General features: G+C 41.0%; 1 protein-coding gene across 1 annotated transcript in view; it reads left to right on the top strand.

Moving 5' to 3' along the window:
* The window catches only part of FBN2 (fibrillin 2), a 254,198-nt gene that overhangs the window by 199,691 nt on the left and 37,234 nt on the right, over positions 1–17,273 (top strand). Inside the window, exons 44-48 of the mRNA XM_034773456.1 lie at positions 634–759; positions 1,168–1,293; positions 2,368–2,484; positions 6,190–6,318; positions 6,864–6,983. Of these exons, the coding sequence (XP_034629347.1) occupies positions 634–759; positions 1,168–1,293; positions 2,368–2,484; positions 6,190–6,318; positions 6,864–6,983 (618 nt within the window). The remainder of the gene's footprint in view (positions 1–633; positions 760–1,167; positions 1,294–2,367; positions 2,485–6,189; positions 6,319–6,863; positions 6,984–17,273) is intronic.

The following is a 17,273-nucleotide window of genomic DNA, read 5'->3' as shown; positions in this document are numbered from 1 at the left end:
GTCAGGACATCTCTCAGGATTAGGTTGAATCAGATCCTAGGTCTCAGGAGATGGTGGGGATAGCAGCCATGATGATGAAGCTTGCTCCAGTTACCAATTTTTCTCCCAAAGTCATATTTTAAGGACCCAAAAAAGGTTTATTAATTAGGTCTAATTTCAGTTCATTGATTTTCAGTTCTGCACTTTTTTGTCTTACCAAGCATGATTTTAACACACTCCCTGAGTTATATTAGTAGGCATTTTTGTTTGGACTAATTTAGTCTTTTTGTTTTGCTTTTGCACCTTTTTTCATTAACATATATTGTTAATAGGTTATTGTAACATGTCTTGAATTTTTACTTACATTTATATTTAAGCTTACAATTAGGGTAAATTTGTAGGCCCAGTTATTGCAACAGGGCTTAGATCCATAATGTCTGATTCTCTCCTAATCCCACTTTTTTTATTGATGGAATTCTATTAGCTTCAGTTCATTCTATTGACTAGCTTACACTGGTGCAACTGAGAGGAAAATCAGGATCAGAATCTCCATTCTCCATGTTATCCTTCCATGGCACTAAAAATATCTGCACTCTAGCCCAAATAAATATATTGTGGTACTTGACATTTGAATTAGGATTCTTTATGTTTCAGATATTGATGAGTGCAGCAATGGAGACAATCTCTGCCAGCGAAATGCAGACTGTATCAACAGTCCTGGGAGTTACCGCTGTGAATGTGCTGCAGGTTTCAAACTTTCACCTAATGGTGCCTGTATTGGTAAGAAATCAATTGATTCCACTGCTTTGCTTGACTCCATTTGTATCTATCACATTTACATGTTTCCTGTTGAGATGCAAGAGAAACCATTTTTTTTTTTAGTTTGCTTGCAAAAACTATGTAAAATCTTTATGCTCTAGCCATATTTCTCTGTTCATAATAATAAGAAACTCCATGAGATTTTAAAACAACTTTCTTGAGGTCAAGCTATTGCTAGAATATGTTTGAGACCTCAAAATGTGTAGACAAAAAGAAAGTTCCTATAAAAAACAGTTTTGTAATGATTCAGTTTTGGTTATGGATAATTCTGAGCATGATTTAAATAATTTACTAACTTTGTAAAAACATGTTTGTGAAAAATGAATGAAAAAAATAAAGTATGTCATGTGTTTTATATTTTTGTTATAGATCGCAATGAATGTTTGGAAATTCCTAATGTTTGCAGTCATGGCATGTGTGTGGACATGCAAGGAGGTTACCAGTGCATCTGTCACAATGGTTTTAAGGCATCCCAAGATCAAACCATGTGCATGGGTATGGAAGGGATATGCTTTGAATTCTAGACAATGGAATGTATCTAGAATTTGAATTGTATTAGGAGGTTATATTCCTATTAAAGTACTGATTTCATATATTAAGTATCAATTAGACAAATTAGAATTTCCTTTAAGAAAGTGCAAAGTGCTTTGGAGTAGCCACAGGGCCACACATTACTGGGCCACATCTTCAGGGCCACACATCACTGAATAAAATATAAAATCAGTATTCACAAAGATATGTGATGATGAATGTCTTCATATTGAAGGGAACTTAATATGATTAAATCCTTATTCTCATTGTGCTCATATGGTGATGTGAAAGAGATGTCACTAAGATACATAAATCACAAAACGAAAGGTTCTTGTTCTTGACTTTTTGGTCTGTTTAGATTTTTTAAATTGTATACATTGTATTATTATGAAAAGGTAATGCATGTATGCAGCTCCTTTTGTGTCACTGTTTGGTTAATGTTTTGAGAAAACAGCCAAATATAGCTACTGCAGCTTTTGTAAATAAACTCTCGTGTAAATTCTGGCTCCAAATAGGAATTCAGTGTCCCTCTGGAAATATAGGCAGTGTTCCAATTTTTTTATTATACAAATATTGGAAACTTCTTCATATGCTGCTGTGTGTCCATGTGTGTCTTCCTTTTCTCAATTTTTTTTTAAACTGAATCACATTCAAATTGTTTGTACAGGGTACTTGGCAACTGACTTGTTCTAAGTCCAAATATCCAAACTTCGATTATTTAAAAAAGTAACAGTATTTCATAACTTTAAACTAACAGTTTTTAAGCTTTCAAACATAAATCCTGAAAACAATTGCATATGGTAAAAATATCCCTATAATCCTGCCAACTGTTACAAAAAAATTTCAAGTCTCCCCTTCCACATTACAAAAAATAAATTTAAAAATTCTGCAAAAAATCATGAAAACTGCCATTCTTAAAAACACACTAGAAACTAATACTTCAATAAAGAGCGTTTTCAAGACTCTTTTGTGTGCATACCACATTAACAAACAATTGGGAAGACAAGTTCCTGTCTACAAATTTCTTTGTCTTTGCAGATGTTGATGAATGTGAACGCCATCCATGTGGAAATGGAACTTGTAAAAACACAGTTGGATCATATAACTGTCTTTGTTACCCAGGATTTGAGCTCACTCATAATAATGACTGTATGGGTAAGTACTTTAATCCAAACTTTAATTTAATTGCTGCTGATTTGGGGTCACATAGGGTTGTATTTAAAGAAACGTAAAAAACCTCACAACCATAGTCGGAACTGATCAGGGTACTAGCAAAGGCAAGGAAGTGCAGAAAATGATATTGTTACCTCATCTGTGCACTTCTGTAGATAACACTTTCTCAAGAAATCATTATTTTGGATATCATTTAAACAATTTTCTTGTTTCATTTTTTAAAAAGATGCAAGCCCTCATTCTTTGGTACACTGGGAGTGCTTTGCTCTGCTCTGATAGTGCAAAGCAGTCCCAGCCACTGGAGGATTCCTCTACATTGAGAAACTTTTGAGTAGTGTAGCCATAGTGGCTTTTGTGCCATACGCCTCTCTTGGCTTCTGGTGTAGAAGGAAAGGAGGCATGACACTTACACTCTACTGATCCCCAACTGCTGTGACAGTTCTTGGGGGCCATTGGCAACCAGCATAAATCACATCAGGGACTGGTCCAGCATCTTCAGGGGTTGCAAATATGGTTCAAAGTATCTTTTGCGTCACTCCTCACTCCCACTGGAGACTTGTGCTGAGCATTCTTCAGCCATAGTAATGATTCAGGGCCATTACTGTAAATGATACTTCATCCCAAGTTGTATGGCACTCTTCCTTATTTACAATTGGGCGTTTGCCCAATGCATTAATAACATCTAAATCAGTGGTTCTCAATGGTCCTTTGCGTCCCAGTCAGCACACAGCTGCGGCCCGAGTGACATTCTCAGGGCTGTAACTAGGGTGAGATGGGAGGGGTACCTGACCTGGGTGCAGAACCAGTAGGGGGGTGCAAAAATGGGTGGCACAGGATCAGGCCCAACGATGTCAGCCCCTTACCCCAGCAGGATTGGGCCCAACAGCATTGGCAGGAGGCCAGGATGCTCATCACTCCCCTACCCTGCAAGATCGCAGGTCCTGACCCTGGCTGGAGCAGGCTCCCTGGCACCAGGACTGCAGTGGCAGGTGGACAGGGTGGGTTGCACAGCTGAGCTATGTGTCAGGGTACAGGTGCAGAGTGGGTGGTGCAGGGGTGGGAGTGCTAGGGCCATGGGAGTCACAGGCAGGGTCTGGGGCAAGGAGTGGGAGTGCAGGGAGTTAGGGCCATGGGAGAGGGTGCAGCTGGTGCATGAGGGACGGACTGGTGGCTGGGGGAAGTCCTTGGGGGAGATTGATGCTGGGGGCAGTTGCTGGGCGGGGGGGCCGGATGCTGGAGGAGCAGTCTCTGGGAGGGGCATTCTGCCCTGGAGAGGGCACCCTGTCTCTACAGGGCAGGCATGTGTGCCAGCCCAGTGGTGGTGGGGGTCTGAATGCTGGGGGAGCAGTCACTGGGTGGGGGGGGCTAGATGAATGCAGGGCAGTCATCTTTGCAGGCAGGCTCTGGGGCTATGCTCCCTGGGCACTGAGACCAGCTCTGCGGAAGTGAGGGTGGCAGTACACCATGCCATGCTACCCTTACAGTAAATTAATTAATTTTAACAGTGAATGTTTTGCCTTATTTTGCTAAATTATAATGCTCTTGGTAAACATTTGCCAGTGTTGAAAAAAAGGTACTATATCTATTTGAATCATATTGCTATCATATAACAAATACTAAAGCTTATTTTTTGTAGCTGTACAGGTAGTATATATATTGTGTGGAAGCAGCCCACATAACACATAGAGAGCTGCATATGCAGCCCACAATGTTAAATAGGTTGAGAACCACTGATTCAAATAAATAATTTTCTTCATTTGCGTTTTTTCTAAGTTAGCTCACTTCAGTACCTCTTTTCATTCATGTTCAGACATTGCAAAAGTGTTCATGATATCACTGTCTGTAAGTTATTTTTTTCTTTTTGCTCAAGTCACATAGCATTCTTCTGGAAACTTGGGTTCTGGACCCCTTCTTGTTGTTATTAAGACTTCCTCCCCTCCCTTTATACTTCCTACCCCTAGACTAATAGCTTGTCACCAGCCCACCTCAGATTTTCATAGCTGAACTTCCATACCAGTGTAAAAGAGGGAGTGTCCTCAGTACTAGGGAAAAAGGGAAACCCCAGTACCAAGGAAGCAGTCTCTATTGGCCTCCCAAATTCTCTTGCCCTCCCAAGATTACTTCACTTACCTACAGTCACCACTGTTTCCAGAGTACAGCTAAGCTTTTGATAGTTTTGTACAACCATGGTTCCTGGATCATCTTTTTTAAGAGGGAGATTAAAGCCTTCTTGGGGTGGAGAACAGACTAGGTCAGTTGACATCCTCTCCTTTAAGGGGGAAGTAAGAGCCTTCACACAGGCTGAACAGGGGGAAAAAAGTCTTTAAATTCCTTCCAACTCCCGGAGAAAACCAAAACACAGTCTATAAATCATTTTTACATCCTTTTCTCCCGCAGCAGAAGGAAAAAAGCAAAACTTGCTGCACATGGGCAACAGAATGCAGCTTTAAACAGAACAAAATCTACAGCACTGAACTGAAGTCCCTTCCTTCGGTGTGTCAGAATGGCTGTTGATCCACTCCCAGTAGCCCCAGCAGCTATGCTCCTCTCTCATAATGGCTCCATGCTGTTTTCAAGGAGGCTAACAAGCTCGAGTTGATTCATAGCCCAGGGTCATTCATTACTATTCGCCTTCCTGGCCTGGAGCCCCATGGCATTCTCCCTTAGCCATGTCCTTGCCCACTGAAGGATAGAATAGCTCATCACAAGGAGATAATAACCAACTACAAATATTTGAATGGAGTAAACAGCGTGGAAAGAGAAAAATGGTTCATGCGCTGTAACCAGTAACACAGAAAATGCCATACTGCATCAGATCAGTGTTCCATTTAGTTCAGTATTATGTTATCAACAGAAACCCGTATGAGATGGTTCAGAGGATGGTTGAAACCTCTGCAGTAAACAATAAGGATTATATACCTGATAGAAGAAGCATTTAATCCTCAAGTCTCAAATTAAAATATTTTAAATAACAAAGCGTAAGTTGTCTCCAAACCAACTAGAATTAACAGCTAGCTTCTTATTCTACCTAATACACACTCTTTTCCTTCCATCCACCCCATACTTTCCCATCTGCACTGTTGTTGTACACTTGTCTTTTTAAATCTATGTTACTAAAATGACTCTGTAGAGCTAATTGGGCATTTCCAATGCTCAGTCTCCCACTTGTCATGGTCTCCTGAACTACAGAATCAGCTTGCAGGTCGCAGGATGATTCAGTGCTGACTGCATCTGGCTAGGAGAGGTGAAAACATTATCTACTACATTTCCAAAAACGTGAAAAATAACAAAACAAGTTCAGTGAAAACCTGAGCACATCTAAAACGCCAGATAAAATGCAAAATGCTCCATGGAACATTTTCTTCTCTGTGTCTGAAGGTAGTATCGCACAAAGAATCACCTGGCAGCAACTGAACATATCCAGAGGCAGTAGCTGATGTAATGCTGCAACTTTAAAAATTTTAATACCCTATAAAATGGGGTGTTGTTTAAATAGAACATATGCCTTAATGTACTGAAGTGAGAGTTACTTTCCACTAGCTGCCAACGCTTCCCATGCTGCTCAGGATTTGTCTCTTCCATGGAATTATATATTGCAACTTTAGTGTGTTTATATGATACTGTGTCTGCATATACATTCTAACTGTTAGACGTCTTGGAAAGGCTCAACCTCTCGTTTATTTACAGATATTGATGAGTGCAGTTCCTTCTTTGGTCAGGTGTGCAGAAATGGACGATGTTTTAATGAAATTGGTTCTTTCAAATGTTTATGTAATGAAGGATATGAACTTACTCCGGATGGCAAGAATTGCATTGGTATGTACTAAACCAACTGGAGATTCCAAACTAGCTCAGTGGTTTGAGCATTGGCCTGCTAAACCCAGAGTTGTGAGTTCAATTCTTAAGGGGGCCACTTAGGGATCTGGGGCAAAATCAGTACTTGGTCCTGCTAGTGAAGGCAGGGGGCTGGACTCGATGACCTTTCAGGGTCCCTTCCAGTTCTATGAGATAGGTATATCTCCATATATTATTAAAAAAGAAATAATCAAACTGTTGGCCCCATTTAGAAGTAAATATTACAATCTGAATATCCAAGATAGAATATTGAGAACAAAAGACTTACATTAAGAAAATTGGTGGCAAAAGCATGAGGGTTTAGAATAATGTCATTTGTTTTCCTTTCCCTAGCTTGTTTAAGTCAATGAAGTTAGGAAAGAAGGCTCATAAAAGACAACCCTCTTGCTTACATCTCTGTTGTGGATGACAGTATTATCAGCCAGTGTTACATAAACATAAATAATTCACTGTTGCATTAATTTCAAAATTTCCAAATCCTTATATATTCTATTTATTCTTTTAAGATACTAATGAGTGTATGGCACTTCCTGGTGCATGCTTTCCTGGGACTTGTCAGAATTTGGAAGGGTCATTCAGATGCATCTGCCCACCAGGATATGAAGTGAAAAGTGAAAGCTGTATTGGTAAGGCTAACTGTTAGTGTTACTTCGGAATGATTTACCAATATAGTAGAATATCTGGTGCAAACTTGATGAAAAACGTGTAAATATTGTTGATGAAAAGCCTCCTCTATTTTAGCAAGTCATGATGACCCGGAATGTGTAATAAGGAATAAGCAGCAACCATCAGCAGCTGTCCTTGTAGTCAGCAGGCAAGATATTATGAGCTTTGGTGAGAGAAAAGGATGTAAGAACTCTCTTTTTTAATTTGGATTAATGAAAAACATTTTTTGTCAAATGCTCAAAGAATTTACAGTGACTTTTTCTTTTCCTAATCTTTTTTCCAAATGTAAAAAGAGAGATTATCTACTGAATATATACAGTGAGTACAAAAATTGTAATTTTTGGCAAGCAGTACATTAAACAGCTATTAGAAGTATCTCGTATCATAGAATTTGAAGTTTAAAAATCTTAATAAAACTATTGAGCTACTCTTCCCTATGGAAACAGAGTTTTCTAAATCAGTTTCTCAGACCAGATGTTTTCTGTTTTTGAGTCTTACAGCCCGTGGGAGCACGTGCATCAAGATTTCAATCCCACATTCATAGCAGAGATGGCGAAACAGATCTTTGTTTCAGTTTTAGAATATCTTTGAGAACCCGGCTGAAAATCAGTTCAACACTTTAACATCACCTTTCTTTTCTTGTTTTGTGGAGGAGAAATACAGAGCTCTGCTCCAGTGCAGCAGGGAATTGAAACCATAGTTACCAAATTAGAAACAATACCAAAACAAGTTCAGTCCTCATCAGGAAAACTAAGAGGGCTACCATGAACCTAAAAGTGTGTGTGTGTATAAATGTATAATGAAGTCAGTGAGAGACTCGCTCAAGTAAGGCCTGAAGAAAACCTCGGTTCATACTTCAAGATTTAGTCTGTAACAATTTAATCTATCTAAATCTAGGAACAGAGGCGGAGCTCAAAGACACTGTAGATTTTCCTCTTTTAAAAGTATGATGTATTTTCTAAGCTCACAAGTTTTTCATGCCAGTATCATTCTACATTGTTCAGTTTGCCTGCCGACTTTGCAGCTTCTTTTGGCTGCTGCCGCCGCCTATATTAACAACTGAGTTTGCGATTAGTCCAGCTCACCTACAGTTATAAAATCCTTCAAATGAAAGTTGTTGCATCCCCAGGGATATCACTGTTTAAGACCATGTTTAATTTCCTCTCAGTGTCTTGTATGTTTTAGGACAACACCACAATAAAAGTGTCAAATATTCCCTTTAATCAACTTTTGCAGTTCCAACAAAAAACAGAATCGCAAATTCCTACTTTCTTCATCCTGACGGGTTAAAAAAAATTCTATTAATATTTTGACTTATATCACAATGTTTTGCATTCAGTTTATTTAATGTTGCTTTTCTAATGTGCAGCCTTCTTTGTAATGCTCTGTTACTATATCTGAAATTTGTTTATTATTGCTAAATTCAATTCATTTACAGCTGTGCAACTAGAGCTAGATGTGTGAATGAAGGCAGAGTTACTCCTGGGGGATTTCTTTGCCAAAAAATTAAAAATTATGCAAAATTCTGCAGATTTTATTTGTGTGCAATATAGTCACACCAGTTTCAATTGTTTTGGTAAGTTATTTAAACTACAATACAGAAAAAAATCACAATAACTATTCAGCATTTCCTAAACACATGAAAGATAAGTTACAAATACTTGGTAACTAATACCCTGCATTCCAGTTATAATCCTGGATTTTCATTTAAATTACATTACAGAACACCAAACAGGGAGGGAGAAGGTAGAATGTCATTATAAATTGCTCTGACTTTCACACATGAAAATCATACAGTTTTGCTAATCATTGTCCTGGATCTAGCTGGGTACTTTGGGAAGTGCTTGGCTCTGATTATCCTGACATTTTATTGACTGCTTGGTAAATGTTTTATTTGCCCTCAAAAGTCTTTTTTTAAAATGGGTAAGTAAAAATCTAACTCCATTGTGCCACTTTGGCACAGGAAAAAAAGTGAGAAAGTGCATAGATCTTCCTAGCTGATTCCCTTACGGTCATTTATAAGGCTTTACATCACTCTGGCAATATAGGGGCCTTAAAACTTCTACAAGTTTTTATGCTCCTGGGGGAATTGACTGAGAACGGGAACAGTTAACTAACAGAATAATTACCAATGTTACTATGCAGACCGGTTGCTACATTTCTTCCTCAGAGAATGAGATCAATTAACCATCAACAGCAACATTAACAAAATGGGTTTCATTTTTTTTTACAAAAGCTATTTTCTTTAACTTAAAAACAAACAATTTTCAGTAACATGATACTAATATTTAATTGTTTTTTTCAGTTCTCAAGAAATTACATTTTACTAGGCAGGGGAACTGCTACACTTCTGCCTAAAGGACAGAGCCTTCCTCCTGGATAACAAAAAGACCTACCCTCCTCCGTGCCCCCGGAGCCACAGTATCAAGAGAGGGGGACTGAGTCTCTCTCGCTTGTTGGCCAGCCTTGCCCCCTGACAGTAATCAACGTCTCCCCTGCATGCACACACACCGATCCCCCCCTTCCCACCAGAGTGATTTACATCTCTGAAGCTGCTCCAGGCAGGCTGGGCTGCCGGGGAAGAGACACATGTGCCCCCGCAGATTTCTTTTGCATTTTTCTGCGTGGGGGGAACAGAAATATGTGGGCCATATGAATTCTGCACCCCCACATTGGCACAGAATTCTGTCAGGAGTACAGTGTGTCTCCTTGCATGTGCAATTACATCAGATGTTGTACCATAAGTCAGTAATTATTGTATTTTTTTCTAAATGTCAATATTTATCATCATTCTCTCTCAAGACTTGGAGAGCCTTTTGATCCTCTAGAGGTCATGAGACAGAGTTACAAAATGCATGACCCCTGTGAGAAGCAAAGACTAATTAGGGGAGCTGGTCAGGCTTTTAGGTTGACCACCTGGAAGTCCACCCAGGCCTGCAAAACTTCTGGACCCATATTGCTTGTTGAAATAAATGTGAGACAGTATCTATTTTATAAATTTTATTAAAACTGTTAAACTAAAATCAAATCACCAAAGATAAGTTATTAATATTAAAATAAGAATACAGTATTAAAGCTATCAAATAAGAATCAAATCAATTCAAGCCAGAAACAGGTTCTTAGAGTATCCTATGGTGTTTAGAACAGCAGTTAGAGCTAAGAATTTTGCAGTTGTTTGAGAAAACTTTCCTAATTGAGAATGTCTGGCCTTCCCCAAGAAGTTCAGGTAATGGCTATCAGCTTGCCTTTTGAGGGTTTGGATCTCTCTAGTTCCATGCTGGAGAATCTGAAAAGGACCAGAAACACAAGAAGATCCCTAGGGTTCACCCATTTAACCTAGACTTCATCTTTTAAAATATGTGACTACTGGGAAATTATCAAAATAGTCCATTATAACCAGGTGATCATGTCTTCCCAAAGTTGAGTATGTCAATTCTAACTTTGCTGCATGAAATTGTGAGTTCCTATCGAATCACTGGTTCTTTCTGCTGGGAATCTCTGTACTTCTGAAACGTTTCACCGTTCTGCTCACCATTTCTTCAATGCCACTATTCATCTGTGGCCAGAATACAACTTCTATAGCTCTTTTGATGTGGTCATTCCAAAGGTGCTCTTTGTGTATTCATTCCAATGTTTTTCTTTCTCATCACTCTGTGAGAACCACAATCTCTTGCGAGTGTGTCTGCCATTACTTAGTGGTATCCAGGTTAGAACTTCAGGGTCACATCATAGTTCTGTATTTTTTAAAGTAGTCACTATATCCTTGATAGTGCTTCTACAAGCCACTTTTTGTGTATTGCAATCAGAGATTTATGATTACTTTCTGCTTTGAAGCTATGGCCATAAAATTGTGAAATCTAGTACATCCATATGCCAGACTTAATGTCTCTTTTTTTCAATTTGCAGATACATCTTCTTTGCAGCCGTTATAGCCATACATGCATATGAGACTGGTAATCAATCAGTTCCATAACACTGTAATACTACTCCCAGCCCTCCTTTCAAAGAACATGTGGAGAGTTTGATGTCTTTCAGGGACCCAGAAAATTGCAGCTCTGGAGCTATCATCAGAATGTTGTTTAAATCGTTGTACTCTCTTTTGTGTTCTGGCATCCATGCCCATTATGGTATCAGTGTTCACTTTCATACCTGCTAGAGTCTCTAACATCTGTCTCATAACATGAAATATTTCTGGAGCCTAATATATTCCCAAAGGCAGTTTTAGGAAGCAGTATCTGCCAAATTGTGTGTTGGAAGTGCAGTTCTCCTTTGTTCCTATGTGTGCTCCACCATAGAATGTGCATGTGTTTGTGCACTCTTGCGTAGAGATTTTAGTAGCAGAGTCCATGCCTGCACTCTATATATCCGTGGCTTCTGATGCAAGGGTATAGGCAGAGGCAGGCATACCGCGGCTCCAGTTCCTTCTCAACTGCCCTTTGCTTGAGACAGAGCGTAATGGAGTCCACTGTTAACTTCTCAGCTCTTACCTTTTTAAGAAAATAAGTATTTTATTTATTGTCTTCCTAATTGTTATATTTGTTTTTTATTTGCTTTAGCACGTTTTTGTTTCTGCCCCTCTCCCCCAATCACTTTTCTTTTACCATCACTCTGGTTGTCTACAGCCTCCCTGCTTGGGTTATGCCAAAGATCCAATGTTTTCAAACCCTGTCAGACCTGCCACAGGTCTTTCCCCTTCAGCAACAAGCATCCCAGCTGCCTTGGAGAGTCATATGTCTCATCTAAGAGCAAGAGCTTAAAAGCAGATCTCACAAGCTGGGGGAGGATAGGTTGACGCTCCTCCTGATGGAGTGCTCATTGAGACCTGTGGGGGGGGGGAGGGGTCCAACTCCCTTCCCTCATGTTGGCCTCAGTCACTTGATCCAGACTGATCACTTCAAAAGACCATAAGGCAGATTCAGAAGTGAAACACATAGAGGAAGAAAACCCATTCCCCCGAGAGAGACTCTCCAAAAGGGGAAAGTCACTTCTTTAGGACAGGGAGCAAGAGACTTTGCATCCCAGTATGAATACTGCTAAGGCTTCTGCAGGCCCCAGTACCAAGATACCAGTATCCACCAGAAAAGACTTTTGGTATGCCTCGTGCCGAGATGTCTTCTAACAAACCACCATGAGTGGTACCGTTGTTAGTACTGGAACTGGAGACCTGTAGGAGACTTCTTCAACCAGTGCTCCAGTACTGCTCTTCTGTGTATGCAGCCACAAGAAACACATGGACCTTACCTCCATACTGCACCCGATTCTGTCCCCCTCAGGTCACATGCACTCAGACTGTAATTTTTTATTGGCCCCAGTGCCATCTCAGGTTCCTGTTGAGCACTGTCCAGGCTCTCTGGTATGATCCAGGTTCCTCTCCTATGAAGCTCTCTTAGTTACAGAGGAACCTAGGTTTCCCCTCCTAAGGAATACCCAAAAGGATCCCTCTGGTACCATCTCACCGTTTGGAGCCAGAGTATCCTTAGGTTATCCTGCATCCCAGCATACAGTCTCCTCCCCCTTGGTACTGATATACAGCCCCTCTGCTGATCCCTGGGTCTTTTTAGTAGGACATGGAGAGGATACTTCCTCAGATTGGGATGTTTCCATCCAGAATTCTACCTCCTTTGCCGTCCAGCTCCATTCTGTGGAGGTATTGCCCTTTATGCACCACTGCAGTGGGCTTTCTGGAACCAACAGACCAGTTTTATAGGATACCCTCCCATAAGAAGCCCCATCTTTATCAACAGACATCGGTACCACAGGAATCTTCTCCCCAGGATGAGAGGAGCTGGAGTTAAAGGTTTAGAAAGTCCTCCTCCTTGCTTTCTTGCAAGGAGGCAGGATGGTAGCAGGATTCTGCCATACAGTATGGGGTGGTGACCTATTAATGAGGTTTTATGGTCACCACGCCATACTGTATGGCAGAATCCTGCTACCATCCTGCCTACTTGCAAGAGAGCAAACAAAAATATTATGTACTGGCCAAGGGATTAGAATATATTTTCTCCCATCCCACCTCCAACTCCTTGATAACGGATGCTGTCAACGAGAGCAGCCAACTCCCATGGATAAAGAGCTCAATAGTCTGGACCTTCTGGGCCAAAAGAGCTACTCATTGGCTGCTCTGCAGTTTAGGATTGCGAATCATCAGGCCTCAATGGCAAAATATGATTCTACAAACTATGCTAAATGTACACATTTTAGTGACTACCTGCCACAAGATCAAACAGAGCAGTTTCAAGCTCTCATCTTGGAAGGCCAGATGATTGTGAAGACTTCCCTTCAAACCTCCCTCAACGCAGCTGAGACAGCCTCACGTTTGATGGCAACCGAGTGACGAGCCTCTTGGCTACAATCCTCCAGCTTCCCCCGGGAGGTTCAGAATATAGTGGAGAACCTTCCTTTTGAAGGGTCTAAGCTCTTTAGTAGTGACACCAACAGTTCACACCACTCCTTTAAGGATTCCAGGGTGACCCTGTGGATCCATTCAGAGCTATATGCCTACAATAAAAAGATGATTTAGCAACCCGTAGCTTGCTCAATGTTCTCAGTCTTTTTAATACCAGACCTATATGAGACATGCATAACTCTTCCAGACCTCACAAGAAAGGGCTCTTTTCAGTGATGACCTCCCAGTATCAAATGGCCACTTTGATAGCATGGTCGAGGTCATGAGCCACACCTTTCTCTGGATCTCATGTTTCATGAAACCACTCTCCATCTGTTCTTTGGGGATGATCTCCCCTCTACCTGCCTGGGAACTCATCACATCAGACAGCTGGATCATAGAGGTGGTTTCCACAGGATTTTCCATTCCATCCCCCACCCCCCGGCCCATTTTCCTGCCTCTTCAGGGACACTTCTCACATGGGTCTCCTAAGGCAGGAGATTCAACCTCTACTTTGGAGAATGACTGAGCCATTTCCCCCCAGAATTTGTCAGAAGAGGGTTCTGCTCCCCTCTTCCCAGTTCCCAAAAGGCTAGGAGGGTGGAGGTTGATCCTAGACCTCATAACTATTAATATCTTTATCTTTTTGCAGCCTTTCAAGATATTGTCCCTAGCAACATTAATTCCATCCTTAATTCCCAGAGATTGGCTCACTGTCCTCAACCTCTAGGCTGCACACTTTCATGTAGCTAAGCACCCATCTCATGGTTTGTTGTTGGTACAGAGCATTACCAGTACTGTGCCTTCCCCTTTAGCCTTTCAGCTGCTCTGAGGACCTTTATAAAGGTTCTCTCTGTCATTGCAGCTCAACTTATCTGGGGGAGGATAATCATCTTTCCCTATCTGAGCAACTGGATCCTCCTTGAGGTCCAGTCAGAAACAAACATGGCCCTAGTCTTATTTTACATCCTGGACCTTTTTCTAAGCCTGGAAACATCTATCCTAACACTGGTACAGCACACAGCCTTCATTGAAGCCACTCTGGACTCCTCAACCACCAGCGCATACTTACCAGCAAAAAGGTTCACCACAATGGCCATTCTTATCTCTACTCTACAACAGAGCACAAATCCAAAGCAAGGTCTTGCCTGCAGCTCTTAGACCACGTCAGCCTGCATGTATGCGATGCTCCATGCAAGACCTCACCTTCAGTGCTTTCAGGCCTGTCTCTGAATGGTTTACACCTCCATCAGTCTTTTCAAGTGAGTGACCATACCTCCAAGAGTTCTCTACTCTCAGTTGGTGGAAGGGTCCTCTCAGAGTTTGTGTGGGAGTTCCATTTTTGTATCCGTCCCCATCAGGGGTCATCACTCGGAAGCTTCTCTACTTCATTGGGATGCCAGGCTCCACAGCCCATTGCAAATGGACTCCTCAAGAAGCTTGTCTCCACATCAATGTTCTAGAATTCAGGGCAGTTCTCTATAAGTGCCAGTTTTTCCTCTGCTCAGGCAAGGTAATACTGGACAACAGAGCAGCAATGTACTAGATAAATCATTGGGGGCGAGGCGGGGGGGAAGTTCCTAATACTTATGTGCAGAATCGCTAAGACTGTGGTACTGGAGCTTATCCCACTGCGTAACTAACTCAGTGGTCTACCTTCCATGCCCCCAAAACACCATATCAGATTCCCTGAGCAGGCACTTTCACCAAGCGCAGTTTTGTGATCTGCTTCTTTCTCTGCAAGTGTATTTTTGCTTTCCTCTCGCAGCGGGTCTCCTGATACAGGACTTGGGCACCATAACCCACCCCAATCTGTTAAATCTCCACCCCAGGGCCTGGCTCCTCAGTGGTTCTCAGGCATAGAACTGGGCTGCTATCCCAAAGTTCAGTCTGTACTCCTGAGTAGTAGGTAACCAGTCATGAGGAAAACCTACCTGCAAAAGAGGAGGCACATTCAAGTCTGTTGTAAGCATAAAAGGGGGGTCAATTTATGAGTATGCCAGGGTGCCAATTATATTTTTAAAGCTGAAGTCTAACAAATTAGGTTTGCCACTATATAATAGAATTCAATAGGATAACTGCTTTTTATTGAGTCCAGGGAGCGTTAGCTTACTAGATCAACTTTTAACTTGAACAGTATTTCTCAAATCAGGACACTTGCTTATTTTTAATCAACCAACAATTTATTAATTCACCCAGAACCACATAAATATATAATAAACCATGCACCGCTGAAATGTAGACAAAACCAATTGTATATACTACACACACAATGCAGACCTGCAAGAAATTATCACACATAAGAGTTGAGGCTCAGAAGTTATATTAAAGAACAATGCAAATGACCAAGATTTCTTATTACATTTACTTATCAGCAATTCTCAATTATTTAGTACCTAAACACATTTATCACATGTCCAAGGGTGGACTTGTCTTTAAGGCACTTTGAAGAATGTGGTTACTTCTCTTTGACTACACTGGTCCAAAAGGGACACATTTTGAATACTAGAAGTAATTGCTCAAAACAATTCTTTTCAATCTCTCTCAGGTCAATTTGCTTAGATTTATAAAGGAGTTAAAATATAAAATGTTTACACTTGAATTCTCACTAGAGAGTGTAGACTCAGCAAGATAACCTACAGTTATATATATTAACAGATCGAAGGGGAAATACAGTCTTTGAAATGAAATTTCACCACTTCTTATCCTCTTAATCCTGGAATGGGGGAAGAGTCCTTTCCACACAGCTGATCTGGGCGTCGGGCACATTTAGGATTGTGCAGCTTCTTGTGTTAGGTTCTGTCAGTTCTCTTAACTATATAGTGACCTCAGTTTTATATACCCTAGTTTCAGGGTTTGTTGGAGGGGGACACCCTCTTATTCCTACTGGATACTTGCCAAATTAGTGGTTGGGTTTTATGCAGTGTAGTTGTAGTCAGTCCCAGGATATTAGAGACAAGGTGAGTGAGGCAATACCTTTTATAACAGGTAATACCAGCTCATGTGTGTTAGCTAATCTTGTTACCTGCTTGCAGAATGACTCATCCACTTCCTCTTCCTGATTCTATAATAGACCCCCACCATGATATTGCTACTGTTCTTTTTCCTTGTTATTTTCACCCAGAGACTCGTTAGGTCTGTTGTTCACTTCCCCTTGGACCTCGGGGCAAGTGTATACATTCTTGATGTACAGCACATCACTTCTTCCTTTTTTCCCCATACCTATCCTTTCAGAACAAGCTATATCCTCAATGCTGGTACTCCAATTATGGAAGTTGTCCCACCAAGTCTCTGTGATGCCAATTAAGTCATAATTTTCTTCATGTACCATGACTTCCAGTTCATCCTGCTTGTTCCCCATACTCCTTGACATTATATACAGGCATCGAAGATATTTTGCAGACTGCCCTGTTGCTTTTCTTTTTTGCCTTTTTAATACAGTTGTGATTTCTAGACCCTTCTCCAGAAGTTTCATAGATTCTAGGACTGGAAGGGACCTCGAGAGGTCATCGAGTCCAGTCCCCTGCCCTCATGGCAGGACCAAATACTGTCTAGACCATCCCAGTTAGACATTTATCTTACCTACTCTTAAATATCTCCAGAGATGGAGATTCCACAACCTCCCTAGGCAGTTTATTCCAGTGTTTAACCACCCTGACAGTTAGGGACTTTTTCCTAATGTCCAACCTAAATCTCCCTTGCTGCAGTTTAAGCCCATTGCTTCTTGTTCTATCCTTAGAGGCTAAGGTGAACACATTTTCTCCCTCCTCCTTATGACACCCTTTTAGATACCTGAAAACTGCTATCATGTCCCCTCTCACTCTTCTCTTTTCCAAACTAAACAAACCCAATTCTTTCAGCCTTC

This window comes from Trachemys scripta, chromosome 6 (genome assembly GCF_013100865.1).
Source record: "Trachemys scripta elegans isolate TJP31775 chromosome 6, CAS_Tse_1.0, whole genome shotgun sequence".
Classification (NCBI taxonomy): Eukaryota; Metazoa; Chordata; order Testudines; family Emydidae; genus Trachemys; species Trachemys scripta.
Note: the sequence above shows the minus strand (reverse complement) of the source record. Positions and strands in the feature narration are given on the sequence as shown.